The following is a 24,153-nucleotide window of genomic DNA, read 5'->3' on the forward strand; positions in this document are numbered from 1 at the left end:
GCTTATTTAGCACAAGGAAATTTTTGGATGTCTGATTCCATCTTTGTCGAGGATCTTTGACCAAACCTCGTGGAGGACTGGCTCCATTTTTTACACACTTAAGTTATGAGGTTAAATGAAACAGACACTCTGTTTTAAGGTGGTTACATGAACAGACATTATTGGCAAGTGTTTCTGGTTAAATCAAATGTTTGTCCTTGGGATTGCACAGAGATGAAGTCCTCCTTTTATATGAAGTGTAAGCATTCTCTTGTAACGGACATTGCACATCTCATCAGCCATTTTGAAGCGAAAGAAGTGAAGAAGGGCTGTTGATACTATCTTCATTTGTCTGTAAGCGAAATCCTTGCCAAGACAGATTCGTGGACCAGCCTACATACACAGTCAAGAAAGAAACATCTCAGGTATAAGGAACAAAATTCTTACTCTTAAGTCTTAACCACGTAGCTTGTCTGCAAGAGAGTGTACAAACATGAAAGCTTATGAATTTGAATGGTGATTCGGGTTGGAACACGCCGTCCTTAAGCCATCTCTCTGGCTTGAATTCCTCAGCATCTTGACCCCAAATGTAAGTCATCCTACCCATCGCATAGCCTATGTAGTAGATATTGTCCCCTTTGTTCACTCTATGGCCATCTGGTAGAATGTCATCACTATCTGCACACTTCATGTCCTTTAAAATAGACCAAGAAAGATTAAGAAAACCTTTAATCCCCATTATTTGGTTCCTTTAGCTCCTAAAATGTTTGATCACATAAGAATCTTTTAGGGTCGGGTTATTGTACCACAGGCACAGAAGGGTAAAGCCTCAAGGTCTCAGACAAGGTTGCATGGAGATAGTGCATCTGGTCAAGAGCCTCGTCAGTTATACTTTCAATGAAAACATTTATATCGGTTGTTTTCTCGTGAGTCGATGTCACATCTCTGATTTCTCGTACGATTTTCTCCTGAATAAGTGGGTTTTTGCAGAGCATGTACAGAAACCATGAGAGAGATGCAGCGGTTGTGTCCTTCCCAGCAATCATGAAGCTTAGAATTATATCTCTCAGGTACTTGTCATTCATGTTCTCCGGATCTTTCTCACTCTCCACAAGAAATCTCGATAGTATGTCCTCTCTAACAGCCTAAGGACAAGCCAAGTAAAAAGTTAAAAACGACAAACAAAAGCAGGGCAAAAAACTTTAGAGAACTTACAGTATCCTGTTCCTTTGCAAGCTCTTTCCTTTTAGTGGTAATTAGACTGTAGACAAACTTGTCTATAGTAGCAATGCTCTTCTTGAGTCTTGATTGCGATCCAGTGTTGAATAAACGTTTCAGCTTCCAAAGTGGATCGGTGAATCTGGAACTAGTTGCAACATTACCTTCATCAAAAGCTTTCATGAACTCTTCCCCTTCTTTGCTAAACCCATCCAAACATCTTAACTCAACACCAAACCCAACTTTAAAGATGGAGTCCAGTGTAAATCTCATCAACATATCCTACAAAACAAAATAGCATCCTTGAGTTTTTGGAAATAATGAGTTTTGTCTGTTAACTTTGATTGGAAACTTACTTGAGCATCAAAAGCTTCTCCAGAGAGAGCAAACTCAAACCCTAGTAGCTTCACCAACAAGCTTTGACGCATTTCTCCTAAAAACAGAGCAGCTAAAGTCTCTTAAAACCCTAGTAGAGAACTCAAAGCTCGCAAGCTTCCTCTGTTGTTTCCATTTCTCACCATCAACAGCAAATATCCCATGTCCCAAAAGATCCGCAAGATTTTCATTAGTACTTGGTCCTTTACTATAGTTATCAAATCTTGTCTTGAGAATATGCTCCACGTTCCGAGGATCTGCAGTAAATATCTCGCTCTGTCCTGGACTCAAGAACCTGAAAGTAGGCTTTGTCCTCGCGATCTTTGTCTCGTAATCATATAACTCGTGGCTGTGGAAGAAAAGATCGAAGACCGTGGCGTGTACCGGAGCATATCTCTTGTCGTTTCTTGATTTTCCGGTGAAGATTTTGATCGTGAGATAGATTGTGAAAGAAAGAACGATGGTGATCGCTGTAAGTACTGTAAGAGCTATGCTCCTGAAAATCTCCATTCCTTCTTGTTGTTTCTTCGGAAGTCAACTACATTAGCTAAAGAACAAAGAAAAGGAAGATAGATACAGAGATATAATATTGTAATGGTCGCAATAACACAAGAAGTCAACCTATTCTTCATTCAGTTCTTCTTGATTTGATTCGATTTGTATTTCTCTCGAGCATGATGAATTCGACATCCAAACAAACCGTGGTGAGTGAAACTGATTTGGTCGTGTTGATGTTTGCTCATGTAACAATAACAAAATTCATACTACATGAATTAAGGCCTCAACTTTCTTTATTAGCACGTAACCAAATAATACAAAAGACAAAACAGAAGATATGGATATAAAGTGTTTGTTTTAACTTTTAACTGAGTATACTACACGTCTACAATACAGTATAGATATGAAAAAGTCTTTTCGAGGTGTTCTTGAAAGTGTTCTGGTAGTTTCAAGTGCTTGTTCTTGGGATTGCGCATAGATGGAGTCCTCCTTCGACATGAAGTGTAAGCATTCTCTTGTAACACACATTGCTCTTCTCATCAGCCATTTTGAAGCGAAAGAAGTGCAGAAGAGCCATTGACACTATCTTCATCTGCCGGTATGCGAAGTCTTTGCCAAGACAGATTCGTGGACCAGCCTACATACATTTTCAAAAAAAGAAAACACCTCAGGCATTAGAAAATAATGACTTACTCTAGGCCACATAGTTTGTCAGCAAGAGAGTGTAAAGACATGAAAGCTTATGAATTTGAATGGTGATTCTGGTTGGAACACGCCGTCCTTGAGCCATCTCTCTGGCTTGAATTCCTCAGCATCTTGACCCCAAATGTAAGTCATCCTTCCCATTGCATAGGCTATGTAGTAGACATTATCCCCTTTCCTCACTCTATATCCATCTGGAAGAACGTCATCAATTTCTGCACACCTCATGTCCTTTGCGGAAGGACCAATAGATAGATTAAGATAATATTAAAATGATCAGTCACAGAAGAATCTTTCATTTTTGAAGGACTTTTTTTATTATACCACAGGCACAGGAGGGTAAAGCCTCAAGGTCTCAGACAAGGCTGCATGGAGATACTGCATCTGATCAAGAGCCTCTTCGTTTATACTTTCAACGAAACCATCTACATCAGTTGTTTTCTCGTGACTTGATGTCACGTCTCTTATTTCTCGTACGATATTCTCCTGAACAAGTGGGTTTTTGCAGAGCATGTACAGGAACCAAGAGAGTGATGCAGCGGTTGTGTCCTTACCAGCAATCATAAAATTCAAAATTATATCCCTCAGGTACTTATCATTCATGTTCTCGGGATCTCTCTCACTCTCCACAAGAAATCTCGAAAGTATGTCCTCTCTAACAGCCTAAAGGATCGACAAGCAAACCATTTTTTTCAAAAGTTTTAAAAATGGTAAATGCAATCTTTAATTAAGAGACATAAGAGAGAACTCACAGTGTTCTGTTCCTTAGCAAGATCTTTCCTTTTAGAGGTAATTAGACTATATACAAATCTATCTATAGTAGCATTGCTCTTCTTCAGCTTAGATTGTGATCCAATGTTAAGAAACCACTTCAGCTTCCAAAGCGGATCAATGAATCTGGAACTAGTTGCAACGTTACTTTCATCAAAAGCTTCCATAAACTCCTCACCTTCTTTGCTAAACCCCTCCAAACATTTTAACTCAACACCAAACCCAACTTTAAAGATGGAGTCCAGTGTAAATCTCATCAACATATCCTACATAACAAAACTCCGTGATAAATAATGAGTTTTGGTCTGATAACTTTAATTCGAAACTTACTTGAGCGTCAAAAGCTTTTCCAGAGAGAGCAAACTCCGTGACAAAGCCAACAAGCTTAGACGCATTCTTCCTAAAAACAGAGCAGCTAAAGTCTCTTAAAACCCTAGTAGAGAACTCAAAGCTCGCAAGCTTCCTCTGCTGTTTCCATTTATCACCATCAACAGCAAAGATACCATGCCCTAAAAGATCCGTCAGATTCTCTCTACTGCTGTGTCCTTTACTATACTTATCGAAACTTGTCTTGAGAATATGCTCCACGTTACGAGGATCTGCAGTTAATATCTCGCTCTGTCCTGGACTCAAGAACCTGTAAGTTGGCTTTTCCCTCGCGATCTCTGTCTCGTAATCGTACAAATCGTCGCTGTGGAAGAGAAGATCGAAGACCGTGGCGTGTACCGGAGCATACCTCTTGTCGTTTCTTGATTTTCCGGTAAAGATTCTGATCGTGAGATAGATAGCGAAAGACAAAACTACGAAGATCGTTGTTACTACTGTAATAGCTACGCTCGTCAAAATCTCCATTTTCTTTTTTTTTTTCCTTCCAAGTCAACGTCGAGAGCTACTGAAACCAAGAGAATCTAATAGATATAAACAGAGAGACAGAGATAATACTACAGTTGTACTGTTGTACTATGAAAGTACTATATATGAACAAAAAGACAAAACAAAAAAGTATCCTCGGCTGTGTTCCTTCACGTAACGCGTGTAGCTGGATTCGATCGTTCAATCCTGGCGGCTCGTTTCTTTTTGGGCTCCTTTGTTGGGCTCTTTTTCTCTTTTAGAATAGAAAAAGGCCTACAAAATAGGCCCATTCATTAATTATACATCTGCAAGTACCCTCTTTCTTAGTTAGAGGGTTTTGGACTTTGTGCCGTGTCTTCTTCATCGTTTCCCAGTTGGGGGTTTCAATTCGAGTTCATCAAATTTCAATTTTGATTCGATTCTTCTCGGACATGAATTCAATTTCCGATCAAATCATGGTGAGTGAAATCAATTTCATCGTCGTTATGTTTGATTTTTATACTGGGAAGGTGATGATTGATTTCGTTGTCGTTGTTTTGCTTTAGATATGAGTTTTCTCAGAGGTATAATTGATTCGTTTAGCTCGATACTCAACGAAGAAACTAAGAACGATACGAACGTATCATCATCATCGTCGAGTTCGTCTGGCTCCATGAATGGTATTGATGGAGTTCCGGTTTCTAACGAAAGGGTTGCGTATAAGCTTAAAGGATACTTTGATTTGGGGAAAGAGGAGATCGCTAAAGGTGTTAGAGCAGAAGAGTGGGGTTTACATGATGATGCTCTTCTTCATTACAGGAATGCTCAGAGGATCATGAATGAAGCTAGTTCTACTCCTTCTCCTTCTTATATTAGTTCCAGGTAAGTTTGATTTACTTATATGTTAGGTTGAAAAAAAGAGTTTTTTTTTTTTTTTAATGTGATGAGTTTGATTTATATGGTAGTGAAAAGGAGAAGGTGAGATCGTACCGAGAGAAGATTTCTAAATGGCAAAATCAAGTATCTGAGAGATTGCAAGCTTTGGGTAAGCGTACAGGTGATAAAATTTTGATTTTTGACCTTTTTATTACATATATATGAAGAAGGACAAGTAAATTTACACAGATGGTTGTTTGTTTTGCTTAGGTGTTGGAGTGTCTGAGAATAATAAGGTATATATCTTGCTTCTTTCTTTTCATTATCCTAAATGTTGGAAGGAGACTGCTGTGATGTTGGTAGATTTTTGAGTGATATGTTTCTGTATTAGGATTTGATTGCTTCACTGAATTTGTTAAGGCACTAATTTATGCTAAATCCCTGTTTTTGTTCCTTGCTTATGTAGAGAACCGTAGCATCTCCGTCTTCAGCTTCAGTTTCCTCTACAGCGTCAAGGTATAGAAGAACTCCATCACAAAAGACTCCAGTTCCCAGAGGTGGCATTGCAATGGCAAGGAACACTAAAGATGCTGCTGCTGCAAGCCCAAAACCTGTGAAAGAATCGGGAAGTGTTCACGATGATAAGTTAGTAGAGATGATAAACACAACAATAGTGGATAGAAGCCCATCTGTGCAATGGGATGATGTTGGTGAGTACCAGTGTGACGCTCTTCTTCTTGTTTTTTCCTTTTCGTGGCAAGATGTGGAAAACATAATTATGCTTAATTATTGCAGCTGGACTCGATGGAGCTAAACAAGCTTTACTGGAGATGGTTATATTACCGGCAAAACGAAGAGATTTGTTCACTGGTCTCCGGAGACCAGCGAGAGGTAAAATTTGCAAGTTTGGTTTCTTCTTAATCTTCTCCAGTGCCATCCTTGGTAAAATTTCTTCATTTCAGGTCTTCTTCTCTTTGGGCCACCTGGCAATGGAAAAACAATGCTTGCCAAGGCAGTCGCTTCTGAGTCACAGGCAACTTTTTTCAATGTCTCAGCATCTTCTTTGACTTCAAAATGGGTGTGTGCTTCTGTCATTGTACTCTTAAGGCTTTTTTTGAAATTACTTTTACAATTCAAATAGACTAACTAATTTTGCTGTCCTGATTCAGGTGGGTGAGGCTGAAAAGCTAGTTAAAACGCTATTTCAGGTTGCAATATCAAGGCAACCTTCTGTGATATTTATGGATGAAGTATGTACTTTTTCCCTTTTCTTTCTTACAAGTTAATTATGCCGAGAACCTACTCTTCGTACCTGATTTCTAGACAATACCTTATAAGTTGTATTTGACCGAAGTACTTCCTGATTCATTATAGTTCATGTTAAACATGTTGTCACTTGAAGGTCTGAATATGTTTTACTTTGGTTCTCAGATAGATAGTATAATGTCTACAAGGTCCATCAGTGAGAATGAAGCAAGCAGAAGGTTGAAATCAGAATTCCTTATCCAGTTTGATGGTGTGACTTCTAATCCTGATGATTTGGTGATTGTCATTGGTATGATTCCTGCTAATCTACTCTTTATCAAATCCAATCTTCACTCTGTTGGCATATATATCTTCTGGTTTTGCTTGCCCTCATATACTTGGAGTCTTGGATGTAATGTTTTGCAGGAGCTACTAACAAGCCACAGGAGTTGGATGATGCAGTACTTAGGAGATTGGTAAGAACTAAGAACATTATCGTCACCATGATTTTCATATCCACTAATTGCTAAGGAAAGTATCTGACTATATCCATTTTATCACTTTGTTAGGTGAAGAGAATATATGTACCATTGCCAGATTCAAAAGTCAGAACACTACTATTTAAAACTAAACTGAAGAGTCAGCCTCATTCTTTATCTGGTAGCGACATTGATAAAATCGTCAGAGAAACCGAAGGCAAGCTCTAGAGATTTTTGTATAAGAAACATAGAGTAGTTATTACCACTAAGACGTATTACAGTTTCTGAGTCAAGTAACTAATAAAGCTTCCTTTATGTTACAGGATACTCAGGAAGTGATCTTCAAGCACTGTGTGAAGAAGCTGCAATGATGCCAATCAGAGAACTCGGTGCAGATATTCTTACCATCCAAGCAAATAAAGTAATTATAAATAAGTCTCTCATAAATCAGTTTTGAGTTGGAAAGGTTTGATCAATAAATGTGTAAAATGTAACAGGTGAGACCGCTACGATATGATGATTTTCGGAAATCGATGGCAGTGATCAGACCCAGCTTGAGTAAAAGCAAATGGGAAGAGCTTGAACGTTGGAACTCAGAATTTGGTTCTAATTAAATTTTTCTTCTTGGATTGTTTGTTTACTGTTTGTAAATTTGAGGTATGGTTGTAAAGCTATAAGAAACAGAACCAAAAAAAAAAAAAAAAAACAATTTCAAAGAAGAAAACTGATATTAAGATGGGTAATGTGCTTAATCCGCACACGAGAGAGAGGGCTGAGGGTAAAATCGTCATTCGTAAAGCAGGTGAGACAGACGTTTACGAAACGGTCTCTGTAGTGAAGAGAAGAATTTTGAAATTCAAAATTAGTTTCTCCGCATGATTAATTTGATTGCGTTTCAGTAGTTTATTTTCTACTTGCTTGAAAACCTCTAAACAAGTCAGAGGATTCCTAATATTTCAGTTGGTCTAGCCAAAACCATTATACAAATCGGTGGGTTAAATATTCGGTTCGGAAATAAACCGGGATTAGGCAGCTAGGTTTTTCTTGATCTCCTCTGCTCCCTTTCTGTTTTTTTTGAGATTTTTGTGAATTGCTGCTCTAAACTTGGGCTTCTAACCTTATTAGTTCTATTAAATCATTTAGCCTTTTTCGTAATGGGTTTAATTACTTTCTCTCTCAGGGCTTTCAACTAGTTAGGACAATTGTAAAACTTTTGCCAACATGGTTTTATTTTTTGATGTAATGTAATATTTTCCTTTTTGTGTACTCAATTAATTTGTAATTTTCCCTTTAATAATCCCCTAAGAAAAAAAAAAGGAAATCAATCTTCTTTTATGGAAATTGGAAAAAACACTGTATATATAAATTACTTATACCAAAGCGCTCTTGTTTGTACTGTAACACTTCTAGGGTTAAAGTTGATCAGAGAGACCTTTCACGGCTTTTGTTATATCGTCCACTAAGTTACTGCAAAATCTCTAATCGTTTTTTATTCGGATTGCTGAGAAGAAACTCTCGGAGAATGATTACGATGGTGCGAAGAACTTCATTAACAAAGCTCAGCTGTTGTATCCAAATCTAGATGGTTTAAAGCAAGTTTCAAAGATGATCAATGTTTATATCTATGCATCAAACAGAGGAGGAGAGGCTGATTGGTACAAGATTCTCGGCGTCGATCCTTTAGCGGATGAAGAAGCAGTGAAGAAAACTTACAAGCAGTTAGCTCTTTTGCTTCATCCGGACAAGAACAAGTTTGATGGTGCGGAAGGCGCCTTTAAGCTGGTTTTAGAAGCTTGGTGTTTGTTATCTGATAAGGTTAGTAGAACTTGTTATGATCAAAGGAGGAAGTCGAGAGAAGCATGCACTCATATTCATAGAGCATCAAACCAACAATAGAGGGAGAAAGCAAGAAGTAGTCAGTATGCGTCCAGGGATTCATCAAAACAGAGGCAAAGCCGTAAGTTGTGGGTAAAGTGCAGTAGATGCAAGACAGAAAGGGTAGTAGTAGTAATACCGAATGATTCTAAAAATGTAGAGTCCTTTCATTGCCCATGTGTAGGCTCCTCCTAACTTGCTTAAAACATTATGTCTTCTACAATACGAATATCAAAACATAATATTTCCTTACTTCTCTCAATCAAATACAATAAAATATTCTCTGTGCTAATAATTTCCTATTCACTCCATTTAGTAATGCATTTTCTTTTTATTAATTTCCAATCCATTAATTCACTTATTTGAGAATATCAAACTTACAACGAATGTTAAAAAAAAAAAACTGCCAGGAATTATTTAAAAAAAGGAAAAAAAATGGCTAGCTACATAGTATTAGAGAATGCATGGTCACACATGCCAACTATAATATTGTATCATCAAATACACGAAGTATATGTATTGCATGGCCACATGCATGAACTATATGACGTTATGTGGTCAACACCATAGACATACAATCCGGTACACCGGTCGAATAATTCCAGCGAAGACCAACATTGACTCCGGCATTGACCAACATTGACCAAAAAATTGTATTTTTGAAGTTAATATATTCATTCTTATAATTAGTTACTTTTATTTTTGAAGCTAAACTAATAGTTAAATAAAATTATTAATAATTATTTTCAAGAAATATATATATATATATATATATAATATATGTAATTATTAATGATTTTATATATATAAATCTCTGATCATCATATTATTTAAAATTTTAAATACTACAAAAATCAATAAAATCAAATTCAACTATTTTCATTAGAAAATAATATGCAAAAGATTTGAGTATATGACTCTTTACTTTAAAATTTGCATGGTAAAGAGTATACAAAATTTTAGATACTCTGTGGTTATTAAAAAATTTACATACTCCTAATAACATGTAAACAATAACAAAAAATTAACACTATTTACTTTTAATAGATAAAATATAATGATATATAATTATTTTCAATATATAATATAAGGGCATTTGCAAAAATCCTCTTATTCTATATCCTTTTGCAAACATATCCTAAAATCAAGATAAAATCTATAAATATCTTGAAAATGATTATTAATTATTTTTATTTAACTATTATTTTAGTTTTAAAAATAAAGATTAATTAATTATAAGAATAAATACATTAGAGATATCTAAGATATTTAGATATTGAATAGAATGTTTTCTAATCATGAAAATTCATAAATAATTTAATATAATAATTTATTATTTTGTTTTTTCATAGAAAAAAATTAAAATACAATTTGTTTTGGTCAATGTTGGTCAACGCCGGAGTCAACGTCGGTCCGGAATCATTCGACCGGTGTACCGGATTGTATGTCTATGGTGTTGACTACATAACGTCATATAGTTCATGCATGTGGTCATGCAATACATATACTTCGTGTAGTTGAGGATACAATATTATACTTGGCATGTATGACCATGCATTCTCCAATACTTCATGTAGTTAGCCATTTTTTTTCCTTAAAAAAACTTATTAGAAAACGGTCTCTGTAGTGAAGAGAAGAATTTTGAAATTCAAAATTAGTTTCTCCGCTCTTCATCTCTCTCTCTTCTCTCTTCTGAGTTCGGAAAAAATGAGTAAGAAATCGCGAGAATCTGACGCCGACGATAGTGAGAAGCCATGGACTCTGGCGGATTTCCAGATCGGGAGACCACTGGGAAAGGGTAAATTTGGCAGAGTATATCTCGCTCGAGAAGTTAAGGTAACTCTCTCTCTCGTTTCCCTTCGATTCGATTTTGTTTCAAATTTCGTCTTGTAATTGTGAGATTAAGGTAGAGGTTTATGTCAATTTGAGCTTTCGGAAACCCTAATTAGTTGCGAATTTTGGGGGATATATGATTATTATAGAGTAAGTTCATAGTGGCGTTGAAAGTGATATTCAAGGCGCAGATCGAGAAGTATAAAATTCATCATCAGCTTCGTAGGGAGATGGAGATCCAAACGAGTCTAAGCCACCCGAACATTCTCGGTCTTTACGGTTGGTTCCATGACGATGAGCGCATTTTCTTGATTCTCGAGTATGCTGATGGCGGTGAGCTCTATGGCCTCCTCAAAAAGAATGGTCATCTCTCTGAAAAGCAAGCCGCCACTGTGAGTCTCTCCTCCTCGCAAAGCGATCCTTTATCATTTTGTTGCAATGTTGCTTCTGAATTGCTTGTTTTCTCTTAACGATTTTCAGTACATTGCAAGTCTCAGTCAGGCACTAGCCTATTGTCATGGAAAATGTGTGATTCACAGAGATATTAAACCTGAAAACTTGTTGCTCGATCATGAGGTACTGTTATGTGTATATATTGGTTATAGTCTTTTGTTTTTTTGCATTGACAACTCAGGATTTTTCATCATTACTAGTATAATGTCATAATACATACGCAGGGGAGATTGAAAATTGCTGACTTTGGGTGGTCAGTTCAGTCAAGTAACAAGAGGAAAACTATGTGTGGAACCTTAGACTACTTGGCACCTGAGATGGTCGAGAATAGAGATCATGATTATGCTGTTGATAACTGGACTTTAGGTGTATTGTGTTACGAGTTTCTCTATGGCCATCCTCCATTTGAAGCCGAGAGTCAAAAGGATACTTTTAAGAGGTAAGGAAGGAGACGACTAGACTTTTTTTTATCTTTGTTGGAAATGACACAAGAAACTTAAACCTCAGCTCCTGATGAGCTTGTCTAATTTAATGGTATGCAGAATTCTCAAGATCGATCTGACTTTTCCTACTGAGCCTAATGTTTCTGCAGAAGCCAAAAATCTTATCAGTCAGGTACACGAACAACGACTCTCTTGCTTGACTAGTTAGTTATTAAGCATTAACATGTGGTTGTTTAAAATCTTTTGCAGCTTCTTGTTAAGGATCCCTCAAAACGACTCTCCATCGATAAGATCATGCAACATCCGTGGATCGTCAAGAACGCAGATCCTAAAGGTGTGTGCCTCAGTTGATGTTATCTCAGGACAAAGTAGGCTTATATGTAATCGAAATGTTATGAGAAGAATGTCTTAAAGTAGTTCAGAGAAAGTACATTCCACCATGTTATGTATTATCTCATTTCAGCATAATATAATCTAAGTAAAACTTGTGTCTCTGTGATTTTGACTTCTTCTAACATCTAACACTGAAAGATCCATAGATAGAAAAACTAAAAAACATTAGAATCTTAACAATAGTTCTATGCTTCTAAACACCTGAAGAAAATAATGACAATATCTCCTCACTGTCTTCTTCACCTCTTAAAGCTATGTCAGTAATAGTGGTGTCGGTACTGCAACTACTAGTGGTCTTCTCATCAGAAACTCGGGGCAGTGGAATACCCATGACTAAAAGAGAGAGCTTCTGGTCATCTCCATCTTTGCAAGTCACAGATCTAGCAGCTGTTTTCACAGTTAACGGGATATAGCTGGCATTCTCATGTGCGATAGTAGTATCCACTGGATGCTTCTTCTTCTTCTTGATACCTCTATGCATGTGTTTATCGCAGTATTTCTGATCAGACAAAACATCTCTGCGGCATCTCCACCTCTTCCCATCTGTTCTTCGGCACCTTCCTGGTTCTTTGTCTGTTTCAACTCTTTGTAAACGAAGCCCACCACGATCTACAACGGAGATACAAGATAGAAGACCAAAAATGGATCATGAATATACATTGAAAATGATGGTAAGACGAGGTTTCAAAGGTATTACCTTGAAGAACAGTGTCTTGAGAAAAGTGGATACTATGAAACAAGCCACCATTAACAACATTCATATTCTTCCATTCTCTGCTTCTTGCAATTATTTCATTCTTCCTGTTGCCTGAGAATTGTGCAGCTTGTAAGGAACTATCAGATACCTCGGGGAAGAACTTTTGAACAGAAGGTAAGCTCTCATCACCTAGTAATGAAACAATGGAACCTGGTCAATCAATGGAACAGTGAAGAAACGAGTTCTATAGATATTTTTCTGGTATCATAATACGTTGAAGGGGAACAACACTAACACACATACTCGACTCTTTTTTACTGATTAAGTCATCATAACTCATCTCCACGTTCCTTCTGCTCCTGTCACCGTGACTCACACTTTCTTTTGTGGACTCGGAGATCACTAAAGACGGACGAATGACATTATCACAGGCTCTGGGACTAGGCAGTGAAGCAATGGTAACTACCTGGGCATTACTAGAACCCGACATTGTCTCATGAAGAAGAACACTCTCACTGTCGTTATTAATGTCCAAACCATAAGTGTTGTCGTGTTTTGTTAATGAAGCAGACGACGAAGCAACCTTATAAGATGATTCCACAAGCTTTCTTGAACGTTTACGGCCTCTATGCATGTGCCGTTCACAGTACTTCTCATACAGAAGGACCTTGTTACTACACCGCCATTTCTTCCCATCTGTTCTCCTGCACCTTGTGGGTTCAGGTTCCACTGTGTCGATATGGTTCAATCCTTTATTACTACTCAACACTGCAACTCAATCCCCAATAACCCACAAAATCAAATACAGACAAGAATCAGTTCAACTGTTAAAACAGAACAAAAAGACTCTAACAAATTCAGAGATAACTAAAGACTGTTGTGTATGACTGTTGAATTAGAACAAAAACCTCTCTAGATTCTAAGGTCCAAGACTTGCTACAGTACGTGTATGTGAACAAATCTTCTAAATTATGTTCTAAGTTATCTGCTAGCTCAAAAATACTTCCTGAAAAGACTAGAATTTCAAGTAACTTACGAGAAGAAGAGTGAGAGTTGTAATTGGAGGAGGAAGAGAGAGCAAGACTGTTCCAAATAGACACCACAAGGTGATGAGGCACACGAAGACCAGCCTCTATGTATCTATACACCAAAGTTTGCATCTGAAACTCCACAAACTGCGCCGCCTTCATCCACGGCATCATCTTCCTCCTCCTAACCTCTAACTCCTCATCCTGCTCCATTTTAGGGCTCTGCATCTTCACAACAAAAAAATTGGTTTTTTAATTTCTAGGGAAGATAATTTCAATTCGAGAAAATAAAAGGAGACAGCTTTCGAAACTAGCGACAAAGAGAAGCGAAAAAAAAACTCACCTCCCAAGAATAAAAAAAGCTTTAACACAAACAAACCAAACCAGATACTAAAATCTCTTCTCTGTTCTTCACTGTTTTAACACAATGAGAGAGAGAGAGAAAGAGAGAAACAGAGGAAGAGGTGAGAGTGTGAAGAGATATTAAAGGCAGTTGTCAGGTTTCTGACAAATGCGTCAGCGTCTTTCAGACTTTTTTGAATACTTTTCGGACATTAATAAAAGTTAGAGTTTCCCTCTCGATGCCACACAGACACACACAGAGAGTGTGATAACACTCTCTCTCTCTCTCTCTCTCTGCCCAGCTGCTTCCACTACATCTCCACGTTCATATTCCTCTATGATATGGGCCCATCTTATCATAAAAGGCCCATTATTACTCCTCCACTTAGTTGGGCTCTACTCTCTCTTTTTTTTCTTTTTTTTTCTTGCTTCAGTTATTCAAAATTTGTTGGTTCTGAATTCTGATTGACTTTAATTATAACATTCTGTTTCCCCTGATGCCTTACATCTTGGTCACATTTGTAATAACAATAATAAAATCTATATTTTATATTTTGCACAATGCGAAAAGTACTTTATTTATAGTAGTATACCAAAAAGAGTTTGATGTAATGGAATGGTTACTAGTATGATAGTATCATATACTCACTCACTAGTGGTTTCTCTAAATATTGTCCACACGTGGAAAGTAATGCTTTAACAGCTCAAAATTTTCGTATGATTGTGAGATGCAGTGAATCAATATTGGTCCTCACTGAGCTATGGATAATCTATTTATATTTAAAACATGAACGTCGGCAACGAAAAATAAATACTTACAAAACAAACTTTGGTGTTCTTCTTTAATATATATATATATATATATATATATATATATATATTACAAAACATGTAATTTATATTTATACAATTTTGTATTAACATCATTATGTATCACACGAAAAATAATGCGAAATCATACATAATTAAATTCAGATATATTTCATAACAACAATACTAACACAAACCATTAAGAGTTCATACATATTCGTTTTTGTACGATACTAATAAAAGTCAGTTTTGAATCATCATTAATAACTAAGAGTCTAAGATACACATTCTTATCCAAGCCACTAATCCACAACCACAAACAAATTTTTGTGTTTGGAACATTTCGCATAACAAAAACGATAACACGAGAAAACGTTACTGACCATCACATTATTTTACTTATTCACAATCGATCAATGATAAATTAAGTTAGATTAACAAAAAACAAGAATCTAAAATGTTTTATTTATGCCAAATAAATATCTGGTTTAAGTAGAAAAAGAAGCCCAAATATCTCAAATTGGAAAAATTAAAGAACAAGACAATTAAATGGAATGGACTCTTTCTTCTTACAGCTATGTCCGAAAAAGAACACATGGCCCCCAATCCAACCCAACTCTCTCTCACTCTCTTATAAACAACACACATTTCAAAAATTAAAAAAAGGCAAAACTAACTCTAGTCATTATTCTAACTTAACCACGGTTAAAATGTTAACCGTGGTTAACAATGATCCTTCTCTTTCCTTTATTAAAACTTCTCATCTCTCTCTCTCTCTCTCACTCTGTCTTCTCCACTTCCTCTGCTCCACACTTAAAAAAACTCAAACCGTCTCATCATGGCGGCGTCACAGTCACGGACCTTCTCACTTCTCGCCTTGTTCACTTTCTCCATCCTCGCCTTCGCTTCAACCGTGAGTAGCCACAACATCACTCAAATCCTCGCTGATTCTCCTGATTACTCTTCCTTCAACAACTACCTTACTCAAACGAAGCTCGCCGACGAGATCAACAGCCGCACGACCATCACAGTCCTCGTCCTCAACAATGGCGCTATGTCTTCACTCGCCGGAAAACATCCACTCTCCGTCATCAAAAGCGCTCTAAGCCTCCTCGTCCTCCTCGATTACTACGATCCTCTCAAACTCCACGGCCTCTCTAAAGGCACAACTCTCTCCACCACACTCTACCAAACCACCGGAAACGCTCCCGGAAACCTAGGATTCGTCAACATCACCGATCTCAAAGGAGGCAAAGTCGGATTCGGCTCCGCCGCTTCAGGCTCCAAACTCGATTCATCTTACACCAAATCCGTTAAACAGATCCCTTACAACATCTCCATCCTCGAGATCGATGCTCCGATCATCGCTCCGGGAGTTTTAACCGCTCCTGCTCCTTCCGCCGCCGTGTCTAACATCACCGGATTACTCGAGAAAGCCGGATGCAAAACCTTCGCGGATTTGCTTGTTTCGAGTGGAGTTCTCAAGACTTACGAATCCGCCATTGATAAAGGCTTGACGGTGTTTGCGCCGTCCGATGAAGCTTTTAAAGCTGAAGGTGTACCAGATCTGACGAAGCTCACACAAGCTGAGGTGGTCTCGCTCTTAGAGTATCACGCCCTCCCTGAGTACAAACCTAAAGGCTCACTCAAAACTAACAAAAACAACATCACCACATTGGCCACTAGCGGAGTCGGCAAATTCGATCTAACTACCTCAACCTCCGGCGACGAGGTTATTCTCCACACCGGCGTTGCTCCGTCGAGACTCGCCGACACTGTGCTCGACGCGACTCCCGTTGTGATATTCACCGTGGATAACGTCCTCCTCCCTGCTGAGCTATTCGGAAAATCCAAATCGCTTTCTCCGGCACCGGCGCCTGCACCGGAAACAGCAGATGCGCCTTCTCCGGCGGAAGGACCTTCACCAACCGCTGCTTCACCACCGGCACCTCCGATGGACGATGCACCTGATAGTGCTCCTTCAGACTCGCCGGCAGGTTCAGCAAAGAGTAAGTCGGCTAACGCGGCGGTTGGCGTGAGCTCACCGTCGTTGTTCACCTTATTGGTCACATTCGCCGCCGTAACCGTCTCCGTGTCTCTGAGGTTTTGAAACCCTTTTCGAATTCTCCGTAATTAATTATTTACGCAATCTGCCACTCCCTCCTTTTGTTTTTTTTTTTTTAATTTCTTTCTATTTTTGTGGTTCTGTGTTGTTGAGTTGGGATTAGTGAGTGAGTGAGGTTTTTTACTTTTATTAATCTTTTTGTTAATCACATTTTGCATTATTGCTTTCAGTGTTTGATCTGCTCGATTATATCCTGTTGAGATCTTTGGCCTCCAAGTTATACTATTTAACTTGTTTTCCATTTTTGGATATAGCTTTCATATATTATAATAATTTTTGTACCGACAAATAATGCAGCAAACTACTAGAAGTGTTTTACCTATGGAGTTTAAAGTTTTATAACATCAAAATATTAAGGTTTAGAATTTTGATGTGTTCGTTCTCTCATGAAGTGATTGATTCAAAAGATGCTCTAAAAATTGAGTTGGGCCCAAGTTCTTATGATAGAAATCAGACTTTTTGGTTTGTTTAGAAAGCAAAAGCAAATTGATACCTTCCTCCTTATTTTTACCTTCGCCGGCTTAAAACGCCGTGTAATGTTTTCCCGGGAAGCAACGAACAATGCAACATTTCCACTTTTGGACTTTTTACTTGATTTAATTAATTAAAAAATGAGAATATTCCAAATTTGTGTGTTACAGCACACGATGCCGTTTTAATCATGAACAAATCAATTAAACCGGTCTACATTACACGGACTGTCGAGGGTTGGAAAAAAGGTGGCCCAGTTATATTTATTAATGAGAGCGAAAAGGCCCGATTTCTTTTTTCTATCATTCTCTTGACACCGACACTTATTTCAACAATGAAACAAACGTTTATATATCCCGAGAACACAAACCCTACCGTTCTCAACTTTATAAAACGACGAACATTGTTTATTTCCTTTTACCTAACGACAGAGCGTTTAAGCATCGGTCTTCCTCGAGAAGCTTCACTGAGTAGAAAAGTCCAGAGAGACTCGTTCTTCCTCACTCGTTGAACTGAATATTATTATATAGTTAGGGTTTCAAAATCCCCGCCAATTTTCTCCCCTTCCACGATCGGAGCTCTAATGGCGTCTACGGCGGCTGAACAAGTCGAGAGAAAAATTGCGTCGGTAACATCAAACCCGAACCCGGATATCAAAGCGGCTGTTGCATCTCGGATCAATAGCCAAAGCGACGCTTCTCCATCTCCCACGCTCAATTCGAAGGATTTCATTGTCTCCGTGGCTGCTAAAGTTGCTTCTCAGCCTTTGCAGAACTACGATTTAAACGTCTGGGGAGTCCTCACCGCAATTTCAAGCAATGCTCGCAAACGCCGGCAGGTTCGTTTCCTTCTCACCGTTTTTGGTTTTCTGGAACTTGCCTTATTGTGTAATTCTCGCTTAAAAAGTTTGATTTTGATTCCTGATTAATGGCTTTTAGGGAATAAATATACTGTTGAGTTCTGATGAGCATTGCTTAGGACGGCTACCATGTCACGCCAGCTATCAGGTGGAATCAACTGCAATTAGTGGGAACCATTGTAAGATATACCGTAAGCCTGTAACAGGTGGTGATGGGGATAATACTTCTAGCTCTGATGTCTTTGTAGAAGACACAAGGTTAGTGAACCTCTCTTCTGTTGCAATTGTGTGATTTCATTTTCTATGCAGTTTATAAAACCTAAGCTTACGCCTCCTACTCTCTTTGATGATTCAGTACAAATGGGACGTTTATCAATTGGGAGAGGTTAGAAAAGAAGGGTCCTGGAGTCAGGGTTCAGCACGGTGACATTATATCACTTGCTGTTCCTCCAGATCATGGTAACTTTAAGTTTTCTGTGTTGTATTTCCAATGTTATGCCACTTTTCCCATCGATTAACATGTTAACAAAGACCTCTGCATTTTTTTTTCAGAAAAGGCCTTTGCATTTGTTTACCGAGAAATACTTGGTAATGATGCTGCACTTTCCTGCATGAACAGAAAAAGAAAAGCAGGTATAAGTCACGAAGGTCACATATATCTTTCTTTTTTTTCTTCTAACTAAGGAATGGCATGTCTTGGGGCATTATATAGCATGTGTTAAACTTTATTCACTTTTGATCTGTGTGTTTTGCTCTTTTGAAGAGGATTCTACCTGTGAAACTAAGAGGCAGAAAGGCATAGGCATTGGTGGTCCCAATCCAATATCTCTGGATGATTTTAAGAGCCTCCAGCGTTCAAACACAGTATGTTCATCATCTGTTTTGGTTTCCATTATAACATGTAAGTGATTCTATCAATCTTGGTGTCATTCTAACTCAACTTTTGTGTAAATCAATGTTCTATGCAGGAACTGAGGAAGCAATTAGAAGCACAGGTGCTTACCATTGACACTCTGCGTAATGAATCCCGCTCAATTGTGGAGCACCATGAAAGTGTATGTTGAGTTTTTGTCTTTGAATCTTTGTTGTGGCGCTTGTTGGTTTTGTTATGAAAAGTTCTGTTAAATAATAACAATAATCACGTTTGAGTAATTGGTGAATATATGAGTATCCTTACTCATATTCTTTGAATTTGCAGGAAATAAAACAGATTAAAGAATCCACCGCAAAATCATTTCATAATGAACTGATTGAGCTGCGTGATCAATTAGATGCTAAGCAGAAAGAACTGGCGCAGGTCAACAAATTATCAGCTGAACAAAAGAATTCCATAGATGAACTTGGTGAGAGAGTAAACGCTTCTTTGCAATCTCTCAGTGAAGCAAATGAAATAGTTAAAAGGTAACGAAATGCTTTTCCCTTGTTGATTGTTATTCTTATCTTCTTAAGATCATATATTATGCTAGTATTGTGAAAAATTTAATTTACCTGTCCCGAGAAATGATCTGCTTCACGTTGAGTCCGCCCTCAAAGTATAAAAGTTAGAGGTCTCTGAGGGTGAAAAAGTGAGGCAGCAGACACTTCGAAATGTTACTTTGGTCTTGTTTATAGCTTCAACATGTATATACACTGATTCTTTTGGTTGTCAGTTGGTCTGTGAGCGTTTCATGTTCAGAGAATTTTCTTCATATTGAGTTATTGACCTTTCTGGAATATCTTATGTGGCTTTGCTTTTATGGCCTAAATATTGCATATAAGTAACCCTAAGTAAAAACGACATATTGCTTTCAGTCAAAAGGCTTCTATAGCTGAACTGAAGACTGGGTTGGATGAAGAAAGAGATCAAAGAAGAGAGGAAAGAGAAACTGCCACTGCTGAACTTAAAGCTGCGATACATAGATGCCAAATTGAAGCTCAGGAAGAATTGAAAAGATTTTCTGATGCTGCTATGAGACACGAGAGGGAACAACAAGAAGTAATCAACAGAATGAAGGTATGAAAAGAATTAGCGGTGTTTAAGTTAACTCTTCGGTCTTCCCATCATTATGTCCTTAGAATAAGACAGTTTACTTGACAAATATTTTAGGATACAGAGAAGGAAAGATCAGCGCAAGTGGAAACTTTGATGTCAAAATTGGTATGTTCTTGTAACGTTTTTCATAATTAGCCTCTTGATCACACAAACCTTGTACTCCTATGTTTTTTTCATTTTGTTGTCATTTAAGAATTTTGGTTGTGTTTTATAGGAAGATACGAGGCAGAAGTTGGTCTACTCTGACAATAGAAACCGTCAGCTAGAAGCTCAAGTTTCGGAGGAGCAGCTTGCTTCTGCTAATGCACAAAAAGTACTTGACCTGAATGCAATTTCTGTCTTATATTGCATGGTTATTTTCTCTCTTTTATTGCTGTACTAATGGGTTCATTTTTTTACTTCTTACAGAAAATAGAAGAACTTGACCTTGAAATAAAAAGACTCCAAAAGGATCTGGACAGTGAAAAGGTAAGAATGGAAACAATTTGTGTGCCTTATACTGTTTTCACAGTTTTACATTAATGACATGCTTCTGTTTCCTACCTCTGATTTCTGCTACAGAATTATGATAACATGTTTTAAAGATTGTGGACTTGTAGCTAAGACTTTTTTTTTGCGGGGTCTCCGTCTCCAGTATATGTTTAAGCTGAGACTGTCTTTGTTATGTTAGCAGGCAGCTCGAGAAGAAGCATGGGCTAAAGTTTCTGCTTTAGAACTAGAGATAAGTGCTGCTGTTCGAGACCTTGACGTTGAAAGACAGAGACACCGTGGTGCAAGAGAAAGAATCATGCTCCGGTAAGAACAGTTCCATGTATCGTACAAGAACGTTAGGCTGATATTTCTAGAGTACATGGTGGTTTGCTAACATACTTTCTGTTTGATGGTGAAAAATTTAACACATGCATTTTCTTTTTCCTCGTTTAAGTTTGTGATTAGTGCCTCTATACAGTTCTTTTGCTGTCTAGGTTTCCTGGTTGGAAGGTAGTTTCTTGTTGACAGTGTTGCGTTAAGATGCACTTCACGCAAGTTTGATTGGTCTAACTAATTGAGGACAATGAATCTTTATGCAGTGAAACTCAGATGCGGGCATTTTATTCTACGACTGAGGAGATCTCGGCTCTCTTTGCAAAGCAGCAGGAACAGCTCAAGACTATGCAGAGAACTCTGGAAGATGAGGATACTTGTGACAATACTTCACTAGATATTGATCTTAATCCAATAACCAGAAGTCCCAACAGAGCTAATATTCAGGATGATAGAAGAGCAACTTACCATTCAAATTGTGCTGCCAGGACAAGCTCGTCCACTTCAGGGCAAAGGTCTACCAGAAATGAAGTTTTGGACACGTCTTGTGAAGATGCAGATGCTACTCAGAAGCATGATTGTGAAATTATGAGTCAGGAAGGTCAAAACACCCAAGAAGCGGAGTGTACAAGCTCTGAAAAAGTCGTGAAGGGTGTCTTTGGCTCAGATATAGAAGGTGTTGGTACAGCACCCATTTTGGGAACAGACCCTGTTGGAACAGAGCAAGTTAATGAAACTCAAAGTCCAGGAAATGATTATGAGAGAAGTGATCATCTGAGGAAGTCAGTCATTTTAGCTAGTGATACAATGCAAATAGATTGTGAAACTCAAGCACTTGAAAGTGTTCAGAATCAGGATGATGGAGCTGTTATCTTGTTAAGGAACCCAAACGATCGAAGGGATACCCAAGACACAGAGGGCGTAGGCACTATAAGGACGTCAGATCTTCTAGCTTCTGAAGTTGCTGGGAGTTGGGCTCATAGCACAGCTCCTTCTGTGCATGGAGAAAACGAAACTGAAAGAGGTAGAGAGGATGAAGAGAGTCAGACTCAAAGAATCAAGGAAGTGACTGTAGTACACGATTCTGCTGGTCAGGTAGGCGAAAGCCAAACTAAACCGACAAGTTCAGGGATCATGGTCACTAGGGAGGATGATGCCGAGCGTGGAGTTGTTAACGAGCCAATTGGGATCATTGATCAATTGAAAACAAAACATGCTACTGGTTCGGACTCTGAGACAGAGAGTTGTTCTGAATCTGATGATGATCATGAGAAGGAAAAACACAGTCCTGTCTTTGATTCTGATACAGAGGGTTCCGATGTGAATGATGATAAGGGATCACACTCTTCAGAACCTGATTCAGAAGGAAGCCATGAAGCTGACGGAGATCTGAAACAAGTAGACACAATGGACGAAGACGATAAAGCTACCTAGCAAGATTCCCTTTTCAAGATCTCATTCTCAGTACATTCATGAAGTTACACTCTTTCCAAATCCATCTTCTTCTTTTTTCGTACACGCTGAGCTTATTTTTTCGTTTGATTTAGAAGTAAGGTTAGATAACGCAGGGAAAATGGTGAGTTTGTAACATGGGGAGTTGTAATTAACGTGGAATCTAAAGTAAGTGATTAAAAGAATTGAAAGTTTAGGATGTGTCTACTTCACAACAAAGTCGCTCCATAGTGTGATGCAATGATAACAAAAGTAGAAATATGAAGAGGGGGGGGGAAGGAAGGGGCTAAGCTAAAGAGATGGGGCTAAAAATAGACAGCGGAAAGAGTTAGTCAGAGGAATCATCAATGGTTAATCTGAAATTAAAAGAGAGACTTTGATAGTGAGAGGACGAAGAGGAGCTCCTTTTACAACCATTTCATCATTATAGAAACAGTAACAACTCGAGAGGACGAAGAGAAGCTACTTTTACAACCGTTTCATCATTATTAAAACAGTAACAATTCCAAAACTTACCCTCCAAAAACCCTCATCAATATCCTGGCATATCTCTTATGTTTGATGAGAAGATCCATTGTTGTCTATGGAGATACTGAAAAGGATGGCTATAAATAAATAGTAGTAGATATAATAATAGAGTTGTAACGAAATAATAACAAGTATTGAACACTTTTTAGATAAGCGTGGATGGGGGGTTTCATTTTAGTGTTGACTATATATCCTCCAATTCCATTGATGCCTCTTATTACTTGTTTGTCTTTGCATTTTGGTTTCTATGAAAATATCAATACTTGAAATGAGTAGAGTTTATAGTGGTCCTAGTCCTTACCCTCATCAATTTATTCTTTTTTTCTCCATATATATCATCAATACATGTAATGAGTAGAATTTGTTTTTGTCAATGATCGCTTGATATTTTTTTATTGAATGGTTATGAAATATAGATTTATATAAATGTTCCACAGAAACTACATACTTTGAAGTGTTTTTTTTTTTGCATAAATCTAATATAGTAAATTTTTGTAACGAGGTTGGTATAAAAATAAATCTTTAGTTTGGAAAATATTGAGTATTACTGATTGGGCTATACGAGAAGAAGAAGAAACGGGATTGGGCATGTGCATGTGGGTTTTGAGCATTGAGGAGAAGAAGAAAAAAAGAAAAATAGCCCACAAAAATTCATAATGCATGATGATGGTTGATGATAATGATGAAGAATCCATCGTCGTCGAGTGGGGGGGAATGGGGTTATTATGGCAAATGGGTATGATGATTGTGGGAAGAAGAAGCCAAATCGGTGGTTTCGTTTTCCAAATTAAATGTGCTTTGGCTTTTGCTTCTACTCCTACTCGAGTACTCCATGACTTTTTCCACTACTACATACAATACTCATACTGTCATACATGTATAATATTGCTAAAAAAGTCACTGCACCCGATTCGGTTGTATCCATTTCACACTTTTTTTCCTCTCCCTTCCAAGTTTCAGAACCATTCCCTAAACCCCAACGCCCAACCTCCGCTGCCTCACGTGATCCATCACGAGCCATGATTTCCTTTTGG

General features: G+C 37.9%; 6 protein-coding genes and 1 pseudogene across 12 annotated transcripts; 4 read left to right on the plus strand and 3 right to left on the minus strand.

Moving 5' to 3' along the window:
- Nucleotides 1–5: 5 nt before the first annotated feature.
- Nucleotides 6–2,152, minus strand: LOC104784783 (cytochrome P450 704C1-like; annotated as a pseudogene). The gene is made up of 5 exons (XR_015598191.1): nucleotides 1,554–2,152; nucleotides 1,195–1,479; nucleotides 786–1,124; nucleotides 473–673; nucleotides 6–372 (listed from the first exon to the last, which is right to left on the minus strand). The product of XR_015598191.1 is annotated as a cytochrome P450 704C1-like (transcript).
- Nucleotides 2,153–2,341: 189 nt separating this feature from the next.
- On the minus strand, nucleotides 2,342–4,534 carry LOC104784784 (cytochrome P450 704C1). The gene is made up of 5 exons (XM_010509857.3): nucleotides 3,874–4,534; nucleotides 3,525–3,809; nucleotides 3,097–3,435; nucleotides 2,803–3,003; nucleotides 2,342–2,707 (listed from the first exon to the last, which is right to left on the minus strand). The coding sequence occupies exons 1-5, from the start codon at nucleotides 4,393–4,395 to the stop codon at nucleotides 2,519–2,521; spliced, it is 1,536 nt and encodes a 511-aa protein (XP_010508159.1). The 5' UTR covers nucleotides 4,396–4,534; the 3' UTR covers nucleotides 2,342–2,518.
- A 180-nt stretch (nucleotides 4,535–4,714) lies between these two features.
- LOC104784785 (uncharacterized) lies at nucleotides 4,715–7,698 on the plus strand. 3 transcript variants are annotated; one of them, XM_010509859.3, is made up of 13 exons: nucleotides 4,715–4,853; nucleotides 4,941–5,256; nucleotides 5,340–5,431; nucleotides 5,521–5,546; nucleotides 5,717–5,960; nucleotides 6,046–6,141; nucleotides 6,213–6,328; nucleotides 6,420–6,500; nucleotides 6,682–6,805; nucleotides 6,922–6,971; nucleotides 7,065–7,191; nucleotides 7,298–7,395; nucleotides 7,472–7,698. In XM_010509859.3, the coding sequence occupies exons 2-13, from the start codon at nucleotides 4,943–4,945 to the stop codon at nucleotides 7,586–7,588; spliced, it is 1,485 nt and encodes a 494-aa protein (XP_010508161.1). In that variant the 5' UTR covers nucleotides 4,715–4,853; nucleotides 4,941–4,942; the 3' UTR covers nucleotides 7,589–7,698. The 3 variants fall into 3 exon arrangements, with proteins under 3 accessions (XP_010508161.1, XP_010508162.1, XP_087369053.1); XM_010509860.3 differs by having other exon boundaries at nucleotides 5,340–5,419; XM_087512927.1 differs by lacking the exon at nucleotides 4,715–4,853 and having other exon boundaries at nucleotides 4,926–5,256; nucleotides 5,340–5,419.
- A 2,499-nt stretch (nucleotides 7,699–10,197) lies between these two features.
- On the plus strand, nucleotides 10,198–12,072 carry LOC104784786 (serine/threonine-protein kinase Aurora-3). 2 transcript variants are annotated; one of them, XM_010509861.2, is made up of 6 exons: nucleotides 10,198–10,685; nucleotides 10,832–11,074; nucleotides 11,163–11,258; nucleotides 11,360–11,574; nucleotides 11,678–11,750; nucleotides 11,828–12,072. In XM_010509861.2, the coding sequence occupies exons 1-6, from the start codon at nucleotides 10,557–10,559 to the stop codon at nucleotides 11,927–11,929; spliced, it is 858 nt and encodes a 285-aa protein (XP_010508163.1). In that variant the 5' UTR covers nucleotides 10,198–10,556; the 3' UTR covers nucleotides 11,930–12,072. The 2 variants fall into 2 exon arrangements, with proteins under 2 accessions (XP_010508163.1, XP_087369052.1); XM_087512926.1 differs by having other exon boundaries at nucleotides 10,457–10,685; nucleotides 10,901–11,074.
- On the minus strand, nucleotides 11,996–14,341 carry LOC104784787 (growth-regulating factor 9). 2 transcript variants are annotated; one of them, XM_010509863.3, is made up of 5 exons: nucleotides 14,040–14,341; nucleotides 13,705–13,924; nucleotides 12,972–13,436; nucleotides 12,669–12,857; nucleotides 11,996–12,580 (listed from the first exon to the last, which is right to left on the minus strand). In XM_010509863.3, exons 2-5 carry the CDS (start codon nucleotides 13,922–13,924, stop codon nucleotides 12,165–12,167), a joined length of 1,290 nt encoding a protein of 429 aa, XP_010508165.1. In that variant the 5' UTR covers nucleotides 14,040–14,341; the 3' UTR covers nucleotides 11,996–12,164. The 2 variants fall into 2 exon arrangements, with proteins under 2 accessions (XP_010508165.1, XP_087369051.1); XM_087512925.1 differs by having other exon boundaries at nucleotides 13,705–13,918; nucleotides 14,040–14,334.
- Nucleotides 14,342–15,399: 1,058 nt separating this feature from the next.
- On the plus strand, nucleotides 15,400–17,214 carry LOC104784788 (fasciclin-like arabinogalactan protein 8). Its single transcript, XM_010509865.3, has one exon. It carries the CDS (start codon nucleotides 15,687–15,689, stop codon nucleotides 16,956–16,958), a length of 1,272 nt encoding a protein of 423 aa, XP_010508167.1. The 5' UTR covers nucleotides 15,400–15,686; the 3' UTR covers nucleotides 16,959–17,214.
- A 501-nt stretch (nucleotides 17,215–17,715) lies between these two features.
- On the plus strand, nucleotides 17,716–22,787 carry LOC104784789 (uncharacterized). 2 transcript variants are annotated; one of them, XM_087512928.1, is made up of 13 exons: nucleotides 17,716–18,282; nucleotides 18,383–18,561; nucleotides 18,659–18,762; nucleotides 18,856–18,936; nucleotides 19,067–19,167; nucleotides 19,272–19,358; nucleotides 19,502–19,704; nucleotides 20,095–20,296; nucleotides 20,390–20,440; nucleotides 20,550–20,648; nucleotides 20,744–20,803; nucleotides 21,006–21,130; nucleotides 21,406–22,787. In XM_087512928.1, exons 1-13 carry the CDS (start codon nucleotides 18,028–18,030, stop codon nucleotides 22,571–22,573), a joined length of 2,715 nt encoding a protein of 904 aa, XP_087369054.1. In that variant the 5' UTR covers nucleotides 17,716–18,027; the 3' UTR covers nucleotides 22,574–22,787. The 2 variants fall into 2 exon arrangements, with proteins under 2 accessions (XP_087369054.1, XP_087369055.1); XM_087512929.1 differs by having other exon boundaries at nucleotides 21,009–21,130.
- The last annotated feature ends 1,366 nt before the right edge of the window (nucleotides 22,788–24,153 follow it).

The sequence above is a fragment of the Camelina sativa genome, chromosome 5 (genome assembly GCF_030686135.1).
Source record: "Camelina sativa cultivar CO46 ecotype springtype chromosome 5, ASM3068613v1".
NCBI lineage: Eukaryota > Viridiplantae > Streptophyta > Magnoliopsida > Brassicales > Brassicaceae > Camelina > Camelina sativa.